The sequence below is a fragment of the Octodon degus genome, unplaced genomic scaffold, assembly GCF_000260255.1.
Source record: "Octodon degus isolate 3935 unplaced genomic scaffold, OctDeg1.0 scaffold00032, whole genome shotgun sequence".
Classification (NCBI taxonomy): Eukaryota; Metazoa; Chordata; class Mammalia; order Rodentia; family Octodontidae; genus Octodon; species Octodon degus.
In genome coordinates, this window is record NW_004524608.1 from 648,279 (window position 1) to 661,871 (window position 13,593).

Sequence of the window (13,593 nt, forward strand, 5' to 3'; positions counted from 1 at the left end):
TTAGATGTATCAAATACTATACGATTACAAGACTTTGTCAACACTTAGACATGTGGGACCTTTTACAGATGCATTCTTGCCCTGGCCAGGTCACTTTGCCCTATCTAGCAAGGTTTCCCAGTTTCCCAGATCCTAAAACTATTCTCAGCAGAAGTGTTTGGATTTGATCATTCTAATCTCATGGGCAATCCTGGGAGAACAGTGTTCGCAGCGAGATGGTTCAGAGGTTGTTGTAGCACTCGGGTATAAAATGCCCTAGTTCTAGAAGGCAGTACTGTCAGAACCTAGTTCAGAGATACAGTCTGCCGTATTTCTTCGTGAGCATTACTCATTTCCCACCTCTGCAGCCCCAGGAACTCTCCAGGTGAGGTTTGTGGTGCTGGCGTGACCTGCTAAGGGTACTGGTGAAAAGTGTTTTGAGTTGATCTTGGTTATAATTGTTTTAACATTGCTGAGGGGTGAGTTCAGTGGGGATCACTTGACAGTATGTTTTCTGGCCCTGCAGATAAACTCTCAGTCCCCAGGAAACAAGCTCCAGTTTGCATTCTCTGCCAGTTTGGAGAGACATGATGAATGGAGATCAAGTCACTTGGCTCCCTCCCTGCAGCATCCTGCTGTGCTATTAAGAGCTCTACAGACATCAGGCCTTCTGTGGTCCCAGAAACAGAGCAGGATGTAGATTAGTTATGTCAGCCAAGGAACAGCCCATAAGGCCACAGCAGGGGGATGGTGGGACCATCTCAGGGCAACTAGAGGTCAAAGATGCCAACTGTCTCTGGGCTGATGCACTGCAGGACTCCACAGGACAGAGAACTGCACCCAGTTGGCAGCATCTCATCGAGCCCCAGACACATTCAGTAGCCAAGCACAGCAGGCAGGGATGGATTCCTGCCTGTCTCTAGCCAGGCCTCTGAAAGCGTTCCCTAGCCTGTCACTCCCTGGAGAGGAAATGGCAGCTTAGGAAGGGTGCTGTCAGGATAAGAATGGGAAGGATGTTCACAGCTGGGCCAGAATCCAACAACAGATAGCGTTTTCTGATAGGCAGTGTGGAGAATCCTAGAATTAGTATGTGCAGATGGACCCTTCAAAAGTAGAGTGATGGCAGTACCAAGCAGAGGAGACTGGCTGCTATTAGATAGCCCCAGGGCAGGGAGGTGAGGCTGTGGTCCCTGCTGCAGCTTTCCTGACAGGAGCATAGAGTCCTAAACTTGCAGACCACATCATAGGTCTGATTCTCTTAGCCTCTACTTCCATCTTCCTGTTAGAATCCTTCCTCCCAGGTCAGAATGAGGAGGGCAGATTGTCCCATCAAGCTCACTAGGGAGAGAGAGAGAAGTTTGAGGTAGTGAGAGTGGTTCATCACCAAGTAGCATCTGCAACAAGGTGTTCAGGCCATGCAGGGTGGGCTGGAATAGAGAGCCTCTGCCACTGAGGTACTCTTGGGATGGAGCAGCAGTTACAATCTGACCAGGATTTTCATGTGCCTCTCCCCAGTTCACGCTCAGAGATTCGCTTGGGCCGCTCTGAGAGCCTCAAGGGCCGGGAAGAGATGAAGCGGTCTCGGAAGGCAGAGAACGTGCCCCGCTCTCGAAGCGATGTTGACATGGATGCTGCTGCCGAGGCTACACGCCTCCACCAGTCAGCCTCATCCTCTGCCTCCAGCCTCTCCACAAGGTGGGCAAGCTTAGGCAGCTGCACCCATTGCTCTCAGGCAGGGCTGGAATGCAGGTTAGTGAGAGTCCATCTTCCCTCAACAGGTCTCTTGAGAACCCAACCCCTCCTTTCACCCCCAAAATGGGCCGCAGGTAAGTGGTGAGCGCAGTGATGTTTTTCATGGGCTCAGGTTGGGCAAGAAAGAGGCCAACATGAGTAGGAGCAAAGCCGAGCTGCCTGTCTACCTCCCCAGGAGCATCGAATCCCCCAGCCTGGGCTTCTGCACAGATGCCCTCCTTCCCCATCTCCTAGAGGATGATCTGGGCCAGCTCTCTGACTTGGAACCAGAACCAGATGCCCAAAACTGGCAGCACACTGTGGGCAAGGATGTGGTAGCTGGGCTGACCCAGAGGGAGATTGACCGGCAGGAGGTCATCAACGGTGAGAACGTGCTCTCCTCCCCATCCCTGCTTGCACTTCTGTGGGAACAGGTCCAGGACACAAAGCAGGAGTTAAATAGGATAGGGCCTGGCAGTGTTAACAGTGCACACCTCCGTTTTAGCCTTGAGGTAAAAAAAAGTAGCTGCATGATCTGAAACCAGCACTCTAGCTCCCCCAAAGCAGAGTGGTACAGTAACCAGCCTGTGACCAGATCCTTACTGAGCTGTCTTCTCTGTCTTTCTACACCTCCTTGGCACAACCACCTCTCAGAGCTGTTTGTGACTGAAGCATCCCACTTGCGCACACTTCGCGTCCTAGACCTCATCTTCTACCAGCGAATGAAGAAGGAGAACCTGATGCCCCGGGAGGAGCTGGCCCGACTCTTCCCTAATCTGCCAGAACTCATAGAGATTCACAGTAAGCAGCTGCAGGCCCTCCCAGCTCTGCCCGCCTGCAGCTTTCTGTTTCAGCATATTCCCCTGCCCTGCCCTCTGCCCAGATAACCTGCACTGGTGCCCGTGAGAGGAAAGTTAGCAACAACTTGGTAGGAGCCCTCCAGATCCCCCCCAAACTACAATGGCTTCCACTTCCGTCAGAGATCCTTTTGTTCCAGTCACTAAGAATCTTAACACTGGGTCAACTCCAGGCATTTTGTGTTTCTTCTCTTCACCCCAGACTCCTGGTGTGAAGCCATGAAAAAACTCCGAGAGGAGGGCCCCATCATCAAAGAGATCAGTGACCTCATGCTGGCGCGGGTATGACTCTGGACTTTCTGCACGTGGCCATGTGGAGATTGGAGGAGATGGGGTCAAGTTACCAAGACCAGGGAATTTAGCAAGGGTGGGAATGAACAAGCACTGGACCCCAATGGGGCTGTGATGCCGGGGCCATGTCTGTTCTGCCTCTTCAGTTTGATGGTCCTGCCCGAGAGGAGCTCCAGCAAGTGGCTGCACAGTTCTGTTCCTATCAATCAATAGCCCTAGAGCTGATCAAGACCAAGCAGCGAAAAGAGAGCCGATTTCAGCTGTTCATGCAGGTGTGTCCTAAGCTGTGTCCCTGATTCCCTCCTCCAGTCCCCCGCTCTTCTCTGGCTGTGGAAGACACTCAGTAGCACCCTTGCCCCACCTGCCCCACCCCTCCGGTGTTGTAGCACATGACACCCTCTCAAGCTAGCCCACCTTGGTTGAAAATACTGAATTAGCAGCCAGAGGTCCTGCTCACTTACTAGATCCAGCATATACACAGTTGTGTCTCACTTCCCATCTATAAAATAAGGATGACACCTCCCTGGCTCTTTGAACTATATCCCTCCTTTGGGTCATCATCGCCCTGTCACCACTGTTTTGGAGTGACCTATTAGTGTTAGCACCTGTTTGGCATTAAGCGAGCTCCCAGCCACAGTTGAAACCATCCTGTGTCCAGGAGGCCGAGAGCCACCCTCAGTGCCGGCGGCTGCAGCTCCGAGACCTCATCATCTCCGAGATGCAGCGGCTCACCAAGTACCCATTGCTGCTGGAGAACATCATCAAACACACCCAGGGTAGGCACAGGAGGGCTGGGGCATAGACCTCTGCCTAGCGGCACCTTGCATCTTCAACAAGCACAAGACCTTTGTCGTCTTCGGTGTGTGTCAAAGAAAATGTCCATAATGTGCTTTGGAAAATGTAGGCTGTTTAGCAGTGGAAAGAGTGAGGGCCACACTGGCCTGAGTGGCCTTCCTACAAGTCATAGGCTTAGGGCCACCTTGGTTCTTCCCACCCATCTACCTGATCGTGGTCCCACAGCAGTGCCCATTCATGCCCCTGCTGGATGCCTCTGCAGTGCACCAAAGACAGCTGTGTGTGGTAACACTGAAGAACAAGGGATAAGGTAAAAAGGGGATCTGGTCCTGGCTATCTCTGTTCCTGAGGTCCTGAGCATCCCTCACTCCTTTGAATTTTGCACAATAGAATCAGGATAGAAAGGTGTTGAGGACCCCAGTATGGCTGAAACAAGTTTTCTTGGAGGTATCTTTCTTACTGTTCCCAGCAGCAGGTTCTGGCTATAGTCCAGGCAGGAATTCTTAAAGCCAGCAATGTCTGAAACCTAGGGCTGCTTGGCCAAAGGGGAGGTTTGAGGCAAACCACTCAGCACATCTTTAAGGAGGCAGTAAGAGCTGACTGTGAAGCATGTCTCAGGCAGGGGGAGTCCCTAACCACTGCCTCTGTCTTGTTTGATAGCTGGCACTTCAGAGCACGAGAAGCTGTGCCGGGCCCGAGACCAGTGCCGGGAGATTCTCAAGTTCGTGAATGAAGCCGTGAAGCAGACTGAGAACCGGCACCGATTAGAAAGCTACCAGAAACGCCTGGACGCCAGTGCCCTGGAGAGGGCCAGCAACCCCCTGGCAGCAGAGTTCAAGGTAGGAGACAGAGCCACAGCAGTCATGCCTCACACACTCCTTGGTAACCCTAGAGCAAAACTCTAGTCAGGGCCTGGAGAGTCTAAGGGAAGGCAACATGGACTGGCTGTGACAGGGCAGCATGGTGGGGCTTCAGGAGCCACATCCTGTTGCCATTGTCATGTCCTTGGTGGACAGCGCACATATGTCACCAGGTAACGACCAGGTGGATGTTAGAGAGCAAAGGATTTAAGGCAAAGGAAAGATCGTTCGGGCAGTAGAGATGAAGGGAAGGAGGGCAGGAGGAGAGTGGTCTTTCGGGAAGATAGGTGGCATGTATGGTAGCAGGAAGGAGACCTAGCCAGCCACTGTGTAGCACACTGCACACGGCTTCATAGTTGCTTTTGTACTTGGCTCTGCCCCCGTGATAGCGTAAGGGAATAGACAGTTTCCTCTTCCCCCGTGAATCCCCAGGGCCTCGGCACAATGCCTGTGCCTGGTGGGTTCTCATGCACTTGTTCAGTGAATGAACGATAATGTCTCCTTCACAGAGCCTGGATCTTACAACCAGGAAGATGATCCATGAGGGGCCCCTGACCTGGAGGATCAGCAAGGATAAGACCTTGGGTATGTGCCAGGGTCAGGCACAGAGGGCGGCTGCGATAGCAGCCTCTGGGAGTTCTGTCTCTGTTGCACAACCAGGAGGGTACTGATCTAAAGGGATATTAAGGTAGCTGGCTGGCACTTAGAACAAGCTGGGATGGTAGACCGGGGATCCTTAAGTTCGGTATTAAAAGAGAATAACCAGAGAGAAAGGACATGGGGTCCCCAGGCCCCCAGGGCCACTTAGCCCCTGGTGACAGGTATCCAAGAGCCCCAAGGTCCCTTTGTGCTGATGTGCTGATGAAGTGTGCAGCCCAGTATGCCTCACAACCCCCAGACCTCCATGTGCTGCTATTGGAGGATCTGCTAGTGCTGCTGCAGAGACAGGACGAGAGGCTACTGCTGAAGTGCCACAGCAAGACAACCATGGGCTCCATGGACAGCAAGCAGACATTCAGCCCCGTACTCAAACTCAACGCCGTGCTCATCCGCTCTGTGGCCACAGGTACCTTCAAGGAGATGTCCAGCAGCCTGGGCCCTGCATTGTGATCACTGTGGCTTGTGTCCAGTGAGCACTAGGTGATGCAGATCCAACTGGGGGCCTTAGATGACCTACCTATCCTCTATGTTCCTTTCCATGACCCAGCCTAGCAGGAGAATGTGGTCAAGATGGGTAAGTGTAGGATAGGATAGGGTCCAGGGTGAAAATGAATTAGGCAGAGTTGGCTGGTCAGTCCCCAGAGACAGTCTGGATAAGATTGTGAGGGTGTCTGAGCAGGGCTGGGAAGAGTAGGATGGGGCAGGAGGAGGAAGACAAGCCTTCCTCCTGTGTACTTTGCCCATTCTACTCTGCCCTGGGCAGCGTGGTTACAGAAGGCAAAAGCCCACAGCACAGAGCCAAGTCCAGCAGTGAGAGGTGAGTAGGATGAAGTGTAGTGGCGGTATAGGGCCCTCCCTCTGTCTGCATCTGTAACGCAGTGCTGCCTGCCCACCTGTAGAAGGTGTGAAGGGATAGTGGGGATGGAAAGCACCAGACAAACATCAGCCTCAGTTATTAGAGTAGGAGGGCCAAGAGGACAGCCTTGAAAGGTAACATGAGGTCCCAGAACCACCTGTCTCTCCCAGTTGTTCTGGAAGCCCATGCTGACTGTAGTCTTTCTCCTGTTAACCCCTGGTATTCAGGTCTGCCCTTAGTCACCCTGGCCTCCACCTCTGCCACCCGTGCTGACCCTTCCACGTGTCTTTCCTCACACAGACAAACGGGCCTTCTTCATCATCTGCACCTCCAAGTTGGGCCCGCCCCAGATCTATGAACTAGTCGCACTGACATCATCAGACAAGAACACGTGAGAATTGATTGAGGGGTCCCACGTAACCGCCATCCCTTTGGGACCTGGGTAGTGGTATGAAGATGCTGGGCAATGAGGCCAGGGCTGAGTCCCAGAGCTGTCGGGGTGGGTCCCAGAGCTATCGCTACACAAGGAGCTGGGAAGGGAAGCAGCAGGCAGGACAGGCTGAGAGAAGCTGTAAAAGGCTGTCACCCCCACCCATACCCAGGTCCCACAACAGTTGTATTAAGTCTGTAATGTAGTGAAGACTTAAGGCCCCACTGCACCACCCACCCATGCTCCCCATCAGCAGCCGCTGGGGGGCAGGGGGTGCATGGAGGAAGGAGACAGGTTGAGTCAAATAGTTTCTGTCCTGCAGTTTCCCCTGTAGGATGTGGATAGTGCTACCTCTTGGAGAGCTATTTTGAAAGGAAAGACATACAGAGAGTACTTAGCGCATGGCTTAACAAAGGTTTAGTGTCTATAATTGGTAGCTGCAAGTCATATAAACCCAAAGGAGCAGCCATTGAGAACTGTACAAGAGGTGGGTGACTGCTGGCAGAAGGTTCATGGGGCACAGCTGCAGGGCTTTGAAGCTTTGGAGCAGTGAGGTCCCTAGGGGACAAGGCATGTGCCTGGCCTTGTTCTCACCAGTCCTCTCTGTTTCTGCTGAGCAACAGATGGATGGAGCTCCTAGAAGAGGCTGTGCGGAATGCCACCAGGCACCCTGGAGCCGCCCCCGTGCCCATTCTTCCCCAGCCTCCAGGCCCCCAGGAGCCAGCTCTCCAGGGCCCCAGCCCCAGCAGGTGCAGTGCTTAGCCCTCCAGGCCCTGTCCATCCCCACTCCAAGCTGCCTGTTTCCTGCTGCTCTTAAGCCCTTCGCATTTGGGGTGAACAGCATGACAGGGAAATGCTGTCTGAGGAAGATAGTCCCCAGCTCTAGTACATGGAGGAACATGGCTATTTTCCTACCATCTGTCCCCTCCTCCCACCCACCGCCCCACTGCCCTCCTACTGGGCTGCTATAATGGGAACTGTGTCTGAAGTAGAGGAAAGTACAGAATCAGGAACCAGGGACCAGGGAGATAGCAGGGCCTGAGTTCAATCCCCCGTTCCGCCAAAAAAAAAAAAAAAGAATGAGGGACTAGAGAGGGTGAGCCAGCACCTACCTCTGTCCCACCTACCTCTGTTCCAAGAGGCCTGGCCTCTCCCCTCATAGAAACTGCATTCTAACTGCAGAGTCCCCAGTGGGATTTTGTGACATCTTGATCTCCTGGCCAGCGGGGCTGGAACTGCTGCCAGGTGGCCTTCTCTCACCCACAGTGGGCTTCTTCCCTCAGGATAGAACTGGATGATTCAGAAGTGTTCCATGCTGACGCAGAACCTGAGGAGCTACCTGGAGGTATAGCCCCTGAACTGTCGTGGGAGCCCAACCCAGTCTGGTCTCAGCAGGCACTGGTTAGGCAGGGATGTGTGGTGACAGGGAAGTCTATCAGGCATGAGGTGTGAAAGTCTGAGGTTTTGATGAATTGAGCAGTGAAGAAATGGAGTGGAGAAGAGCCTGGGAGTGAGAACAGACTGATATTCAGACTAGCTCCTCCACCAGATCCCACTGCCTCCTGGGTGACGGGATGATCCATGGAAGAAGCAATTGTGGGGGCCCAGGGCACGTACACATTTCAGCATGGGGTTGGGTTGCTGCTGGAGAGGAAGGTGCATGCAGAAGGTTTCAGATATGGTTGCTGGGGTGGGATGAAGTAGGGTGTTCTCCAACAGACTTCCCATTGAATGTTTTTGTTAGGAGGTTAAAAAGCTCAGGTGTGGGGGGAAATCTTGGTCTCCGGCTGGGCCTCTCTCCTGTGTCTTACTGCTTAGAGTGCTTTTCTTCCTAATCCCACACCTTCCAGTCCATTCTGTGTCCCCTTTGCAGTGACACCTTCTCTGACCATGCCCTTTAGTACTGTAACCACCATTCCTGGTGCCTCATAGCACTTCTTTCCCATAGCACTCATCAGCTTCTAACAAACTATAGGATTTAGTTCTTTCTTTACATGTATCCCCGTACTAGAGTTTAGGCCACCTACCCCACCCCACCCCAAGGCAGAGATCTTTGTTTTTTCCATCTTTGATGCATCCCAAGAGCCTAGGCAGTGGCTACCTGCTGGCAGTGCGTGGGGAGTCTTAGCAGATGGTGTCCCTTTGGATCCATGCTGTGTGTGGACTTACCCTACTGGAACTCTCACTCTGTTGCCCTACCTGAGAGTCCCCTCTTAAAACAGGCCCTGGGACCCAGCAAGGAGTGCAGGGAAAGCAACCAGTGCCACCCAAGGAGCCTGAGCAGGAGGGCAGTGCAGAGGAAGAGGAGCTGGAGGCCCTGCCTCTCTCTTCTACAAGCCTGAATGGAGAGAACAAGGGCATCAGGACAAGGGACCCCATAGGCCTGGCCCTCCCAGGTCCCCTATTCATGGAAGGACTTGCTGATTCAGCCCTGGAAGATGGTAAGTGCACAGCCAGTGTGAGCTTCAGCCTCCTCTGCTCAAGGTCTCTCCCTGGTCATGCTTGAGAGCAGATGGATGTGCACACCTTCTGGTTGGCCAGAGCCCCTGCCTCTTCTGAGTCCTCTCACCCCGGCACAGTGTGAGTCCTGGGTTCAGGAAGCCATCATCACCCTGTCTTCCCCTCCAGTGGAGAACCTGCGGCACCTGATCCTGTGGAGCCTGCTGCCAGATCACACCATGGACACTCGGGCCAGTGGGGAGCCTGAGGATGACCTAACACCTACACCTTCTGTCATCAGCATCACCTCTCACCCGTGGGACCCAGGCTCCCCAGGGCAGGCTCCAATGAGAGGTGACAGGGACAACACCCAGCTCCCAGAGCCAGAGGGAGGCCAGCCAGAACAGGAGGATGTGTCTCGCTCTCTGGCACACCTGCCCCCAAGGACCAGAAATTCTGGGGTTTGGGAGTCCCCTGAGCTGGATAGGAATCCACCTGAAGAAGCCTCAAGCACAGAAGCAGCAGGAAGTTACAAAGTTGTAAGAAAAGGTAAGATACATTGAACTGTCCGCTAGGGAGACAAGTAGCACTTTGCTGGGGTAGACAGCTACTTCATCCCCACCTTTATCTTGGGAACTGTGTGAGCAGAGACTGGCACTGGGTTCTGGGGGAAGGAGACACATTTGTACCATGTAAAGGCTTTGAAGTCAAACGGCTGAGGTTCAAAACCTTAGCTCTGTTAATCTCTGTGTGACCTGAGGCAAAATTGTTATCTCAAACTCCATTCTCATATATATATATATATGAAGACCTTTACTACTACCCAACAGAAACCAACTACCAATAAGTTTCTATTCTTTACCACCCTTCAAGTCCTGAGGAAAAGGTGTGATTTTTCTTCTCTGGAGCCTCCAACCCCCAAGACAAAATAGTAGCGAGAAAGGGAGGGGAGCAAGGAACTGTGCCTAAGGGAACAAGATGACAGGAAGGGTACTCCAGCTGGGAGTATGCTGTGGGCAGCTCTGTGACAAGACCAGCTCACAGGGAGGGGAGGGGGTATGCAATCAGACCCAGCTGGAGTCGCCAGAGTGGTGAGTTTGAGGAAGGGCAGCTCACGTCAGGTAGAGCAGGCTGGAAAGACCAGGTCCGAGGAGTGGTGGGAAAGATCTTGAAAGCTGGCGTTAAGAAGCCAGTAGGCTCCACAGTGGTGCCATGGGAGCTTTCTGTCCTCCTCATGCCCCATGCTGCCTCCTGCCTCTCTGCATGAGGTGTACCCACTTCTAGTTTCTGAGAACTGACCTTCTTCCCTCTGTCTTTTGGTGAAGTGGTGAAAAGTTCTGTGCAGCTCCCAGAGGTGATCGTGTATGATCTTGTGCTCACAGTGTTCTTTCCTTTTCTTGTTTCTGCCTCCCCCACCTCTTTCCCCTCTCCTCCCTGCTCTCTCCCCTTCCCTTTCCTTTCCTTGTCTTCTGACCTCTCGCTGGTGGTGGTGGTGTCGGTGCAGCTGAGGTGGTGGGCAGCAAGGCTGTCCCTGTACTGCCAGAAAGTGGCCAGTCAGAACCTGAGCCACCCGAAGTGGAAGGCGGAACAAAGGCTACGGGTAATTAACTTCTCCTTTAGCCAAAGCTAGGCAAGGCCTGTGGGGCAAAGCTGAGCCTTGGGCATCAGACCTTGCCTGACATGCAGCTGTGCTGCAGATCGCTCAGCTGTCTGCAATAAGAGGAGACCCTGTGCTATAATCTAACCTCACCTTTTGAAAACTACTTGGCAGGCACTGTGTGGCCCCTTTCAGAGTATAGGTTTAAGCAGGGTGTGCCAAGTGAGAGGCAAAGAAACCAGTGCCCTTAACTTGACATGCTGAGCAGACACTTGTACCCCAGCCACCACTCCAGTGCCACTGAGGAATCCAACTTACAGTGGCCCCCCAGATCCCTCAGTGTCCACCTATGCTGCTAACTGAGGCCCCCACCCTTGCCTACCATGGTCTGTGACCTCCCTCTACTATGACAGTTCAGGCAGGGGCAGCATTGCCGCCCATCAGCAGAGGTTGAGCTGAGACAGGGTGGATGAAGCTGCTGCCGCCACCTTTTCAGAAAGTCCAAAACAAGCCCAGTGTTTCTTCCCTTCCCTTCAAGGAATGGGAGCCACTCCCCAGGTGGAACACTGCCACCTGCCCTCCTCCCTCCTCTTCCATCATTAAGTACCTTCCCTGGCGTGTGGCCATCTGAGCAGAGTTGCCATCTTGAGAGAGGAGCCGGGTAGGCACCTGAGGCCTGCGTGGTTCACACTGTTGTCAGAGAAGGTTTCCCAGGCCCTTGTCTGCTGCTGTATGTGGCAACACTGAGGTAGTAGGAGGGAACTCAGGTGTTTCTCTGATTGCCTGCTGATCTCTTTCTCTCCTCATGGGAACAGGGAACTGTTTTTATGTCAGCATGCCAGCAGGACCAGTGGATTCCAGCACTGACCCTTCAGGAGCACCCACCAGCCACTCCCAGGCACAAGTAGGCAGTGGAGATCAAAGACTTGCCGGCTACTCTTCCCCTGGCCTGGCTCTCAGGGACGTGGGCATGATCTTTCGCACCATCGAGCAGCTCACCCTCAAACTCAACAGACTCAAGGTGAGACGTATAGGTGAGGGTCCCTAAAGGCCTTCATTATGTCATCCAAGATCATTCCCTAAGAGTGAGATTCTGTGGGAACCCTAGACCTTACTCTAGGGGAATCCAGCCACCTTAAATCATAGCACTGTCCTGGGCCCAGCACAGATGGGAGTGTGAGCACCTTTCCCTCAGAGGCCTGTGAATAAGAGAACCTGAGCAGACATCCCCCAACTCTTCCAGGACATGGAGCTGGCCCACAGAGAGCTACTCAAATCCCTTGGTGGAGAGTCCTCTGGTGGCACCACACCCGTGGGCAATTTCCACACAGACACATCCAGATGGACAGACAGATCCCTCTCCCCTCCAGCAAAAGAAGCCTTGGGCTCTGCTATGCGGGACAGCCATGAGCCAGAGTCCTACCCTGAGGACGGTGAGTGAAACCAGCTCTCACTCTGTGCCCATGAGGAAGGAAGTGTTATGTTAGCAGGCAGTGGGAGAGGTGCTGGCTCGGGTCAGGTTTGTCCCCAACTGATACCTAACTCATTTCCTTGGCTCCAGAAAGTGATCTTTTTAAAGACACGCACAGAAGATCCCTTAATGATGGGACAGAACTGAACCCTCTGTCCTTGTGCTTATGTAGATTGTGCACCAGAGGGAGCCTCATCTCATGTCTACCACCTTTTCTTATTAAATGTTCAGAGCCATTTAAGTGGCCCAGGGACACAGCCATGTCCTAACTCAAGACTAAGCACATACCTACGTGATCTAAGGATTTGGGGGCTGACTACAAGAATGTGGTTAGCACACAGCCTCTTTAAGGCCCCACAGAAAGGGAGGGTTTCTTAAGGGGAAGGAGTGCTCTACCACAAATAGATGGTGCTGAAGTTTGAGTCCAAGAAGAGCTTTCTAGACAGCACACAGCAGGGCTCACCTCGGGCACAGCCAGCTCCTTACCCTACCATTCTCTCACAGGCTGTGACACCCCTCTGGAAGAAAGTACTGCAGATACACCTGTGTCACCAGGACTGTAGCCACCGTGACAGCCAAATCCTGTGCATCCCTGCTTCTCCATCAGACAAGCCTGAGGTGCAAGCAGGGAGGCCCCAGGCCATCTCCCTATGGAAGGGGCAGTGGGGAAACAGATGCAGCTGAGGCCTGGGGAGACCCGCATGTTGCTTGGTTTGCACAGATCAAAGCCAGGTCTCAGTGTCTTTCCCCTCTTCTGTCCCTGTAGCCCAGCCCTCCAGGGCCTGTCTCCTATGCACATTGACTGCATCTTGGCCACTTGCTCCAGCTGGCAGTGGTCTGCCCTGCCCCACACAGCATGTGCACCTGTGTGCACAGTGCCCTACATGCAGGTGAAAGGAGGAGGCTTCAGTGTAAATGCACTTTCTTCCTCCCCTTCTCCTCAGGACCCCAGGCCACGCTGGGTGTCTCCCCTCTTGGTCACTTTGGACTCCTATAAATATGTATGTATTGTATGTGCATCTTTGCTGTTGTAAATAACTTGACTTTTCTGTTTCTGTCCCTGAGTGCTGGAGATAAGTTTCAGAAGGGACTGCTAAGGGAGGTGGGATAGTGCTATCACTCAGTTCCCTAAACATCAGGCCCACCCATCAGGGCAGGGCCTGAAGGGGGAGGCAGAGCGGTCAGGACCATCCCTATACTGTATGGGGAGGGCTCCTGGCCCCACTGTGGTCCGGTGCTGAGCTGCGCATCCCCTAGGACTTGTAGGACCCTAGGGCATCAGGACAGGGCCTGTGGAGAACTTCTGTACCTTTGTGTCCTCCCTTCCCTGCCTCCCCCTGTAGAAACCTGTGTAGCAGCAGGTACAGAGCTGAAGGTGAACCCCAGGAGCGGGCCAGGGATTTGAATGCTGGAGTCCCGGAATTAACCCAGGACCACTACATCCCTGGGGCCCACAGCTTTGGCCATCACCATGTCCTCACTGTGGTCCCCACTGGTGACTTAATATACACACTGTGCTAGGTGTATATATACATATATATAAATATATATATAATATATAAAATATAGATATGGAAATGACTGTTTTGCTGTTAAGATAATGTATACTCTTATTTTCTTCCTTACA

At 53.2% G+C, this 13,593-nt stretch overlaps 1 protein-coding gene across 11 annotated transcripts in view; it reads left to right on the forward strand.

Moving 5' to 3' along the window:
* The window catches only part of Arhgef11 (Rho guanine nucleotide exchange factor 11), a 134,392-nt gene extending 121,342 nt beyond the window's left edge, over nt 1-13,050 (forward strand). For 10 of the 11 annotated variants that reach the window (XM_023713660.1, XM_023713663.1, XM_023713661.1 and 7 more), the window contains 19 exons: nt 1,495-1,674; nt 1,758-1,805; nt 1,907-2,094; nt 2,365-2,511; nt 2,770-2,849; nt 3,005-3,130; nt 3,517-3,634; nt 4,314-4,492; nt 5,023-5,098; nt 5,412-5,579; nt 6,330-6,420; nt 7,083-7,208; nt 7,743-7,804; nt 8,682-8,900; nt 9,088-9,447; nt 10,403-10,498; nt 11,311-11,516; nt 11,739-11,928; nt 12,471-13,050. In XM_023713660.1, coding sequence (XP_023569428.1) covers nt 1,495-1,674; nt 1,758-1,805; nt 1,907-2,094; nt 2,365-2,511; nt 2,770-2,849; nt 3,005-3,130; nt 3,517-3,634; nt 4,314-4,492; nt 5,023-5,098; nt 5,412-5,579; nt 6,330-6,420; nt 7,083-7,208; nt 7,743-7,804; nt 8,682-8,900; nt 9,088-9,447; nt 10,403-10,498; nt 11,311-11,516; nt 11,739-11,928; nt 12,471-12,529 — 2,719 coding nt within the window. In that variant the 3' untranslated portion in view covers nt 12,530-13,050. The remainder of the gene's footprint in view (nt 1-1,494; nt 1,675-1,757; nt 1,806-1,906; nt 2,095-2,364; nt 2,512-2,769; nt 2,850-3,004; nt 3,131-3,516; nt 3,635-4,313; nt 4,493-5,022; nt 5,099-5,411; nt 5,580-6,329; nt 6,421-7,082; nt 7,209-7,742; nt 7,805-8,681; nt 8,901-9,087; nt 9,448-10,402; nt 10,499-11,310; nt 11,517-11,738; nt 11,929-12,470) is intronic. The other variant, XM_023713666.1, reaches the window with a different exon arrangement.
* Nucleotides 13,051-13,593: the final 543 nt, after the last annotated feature.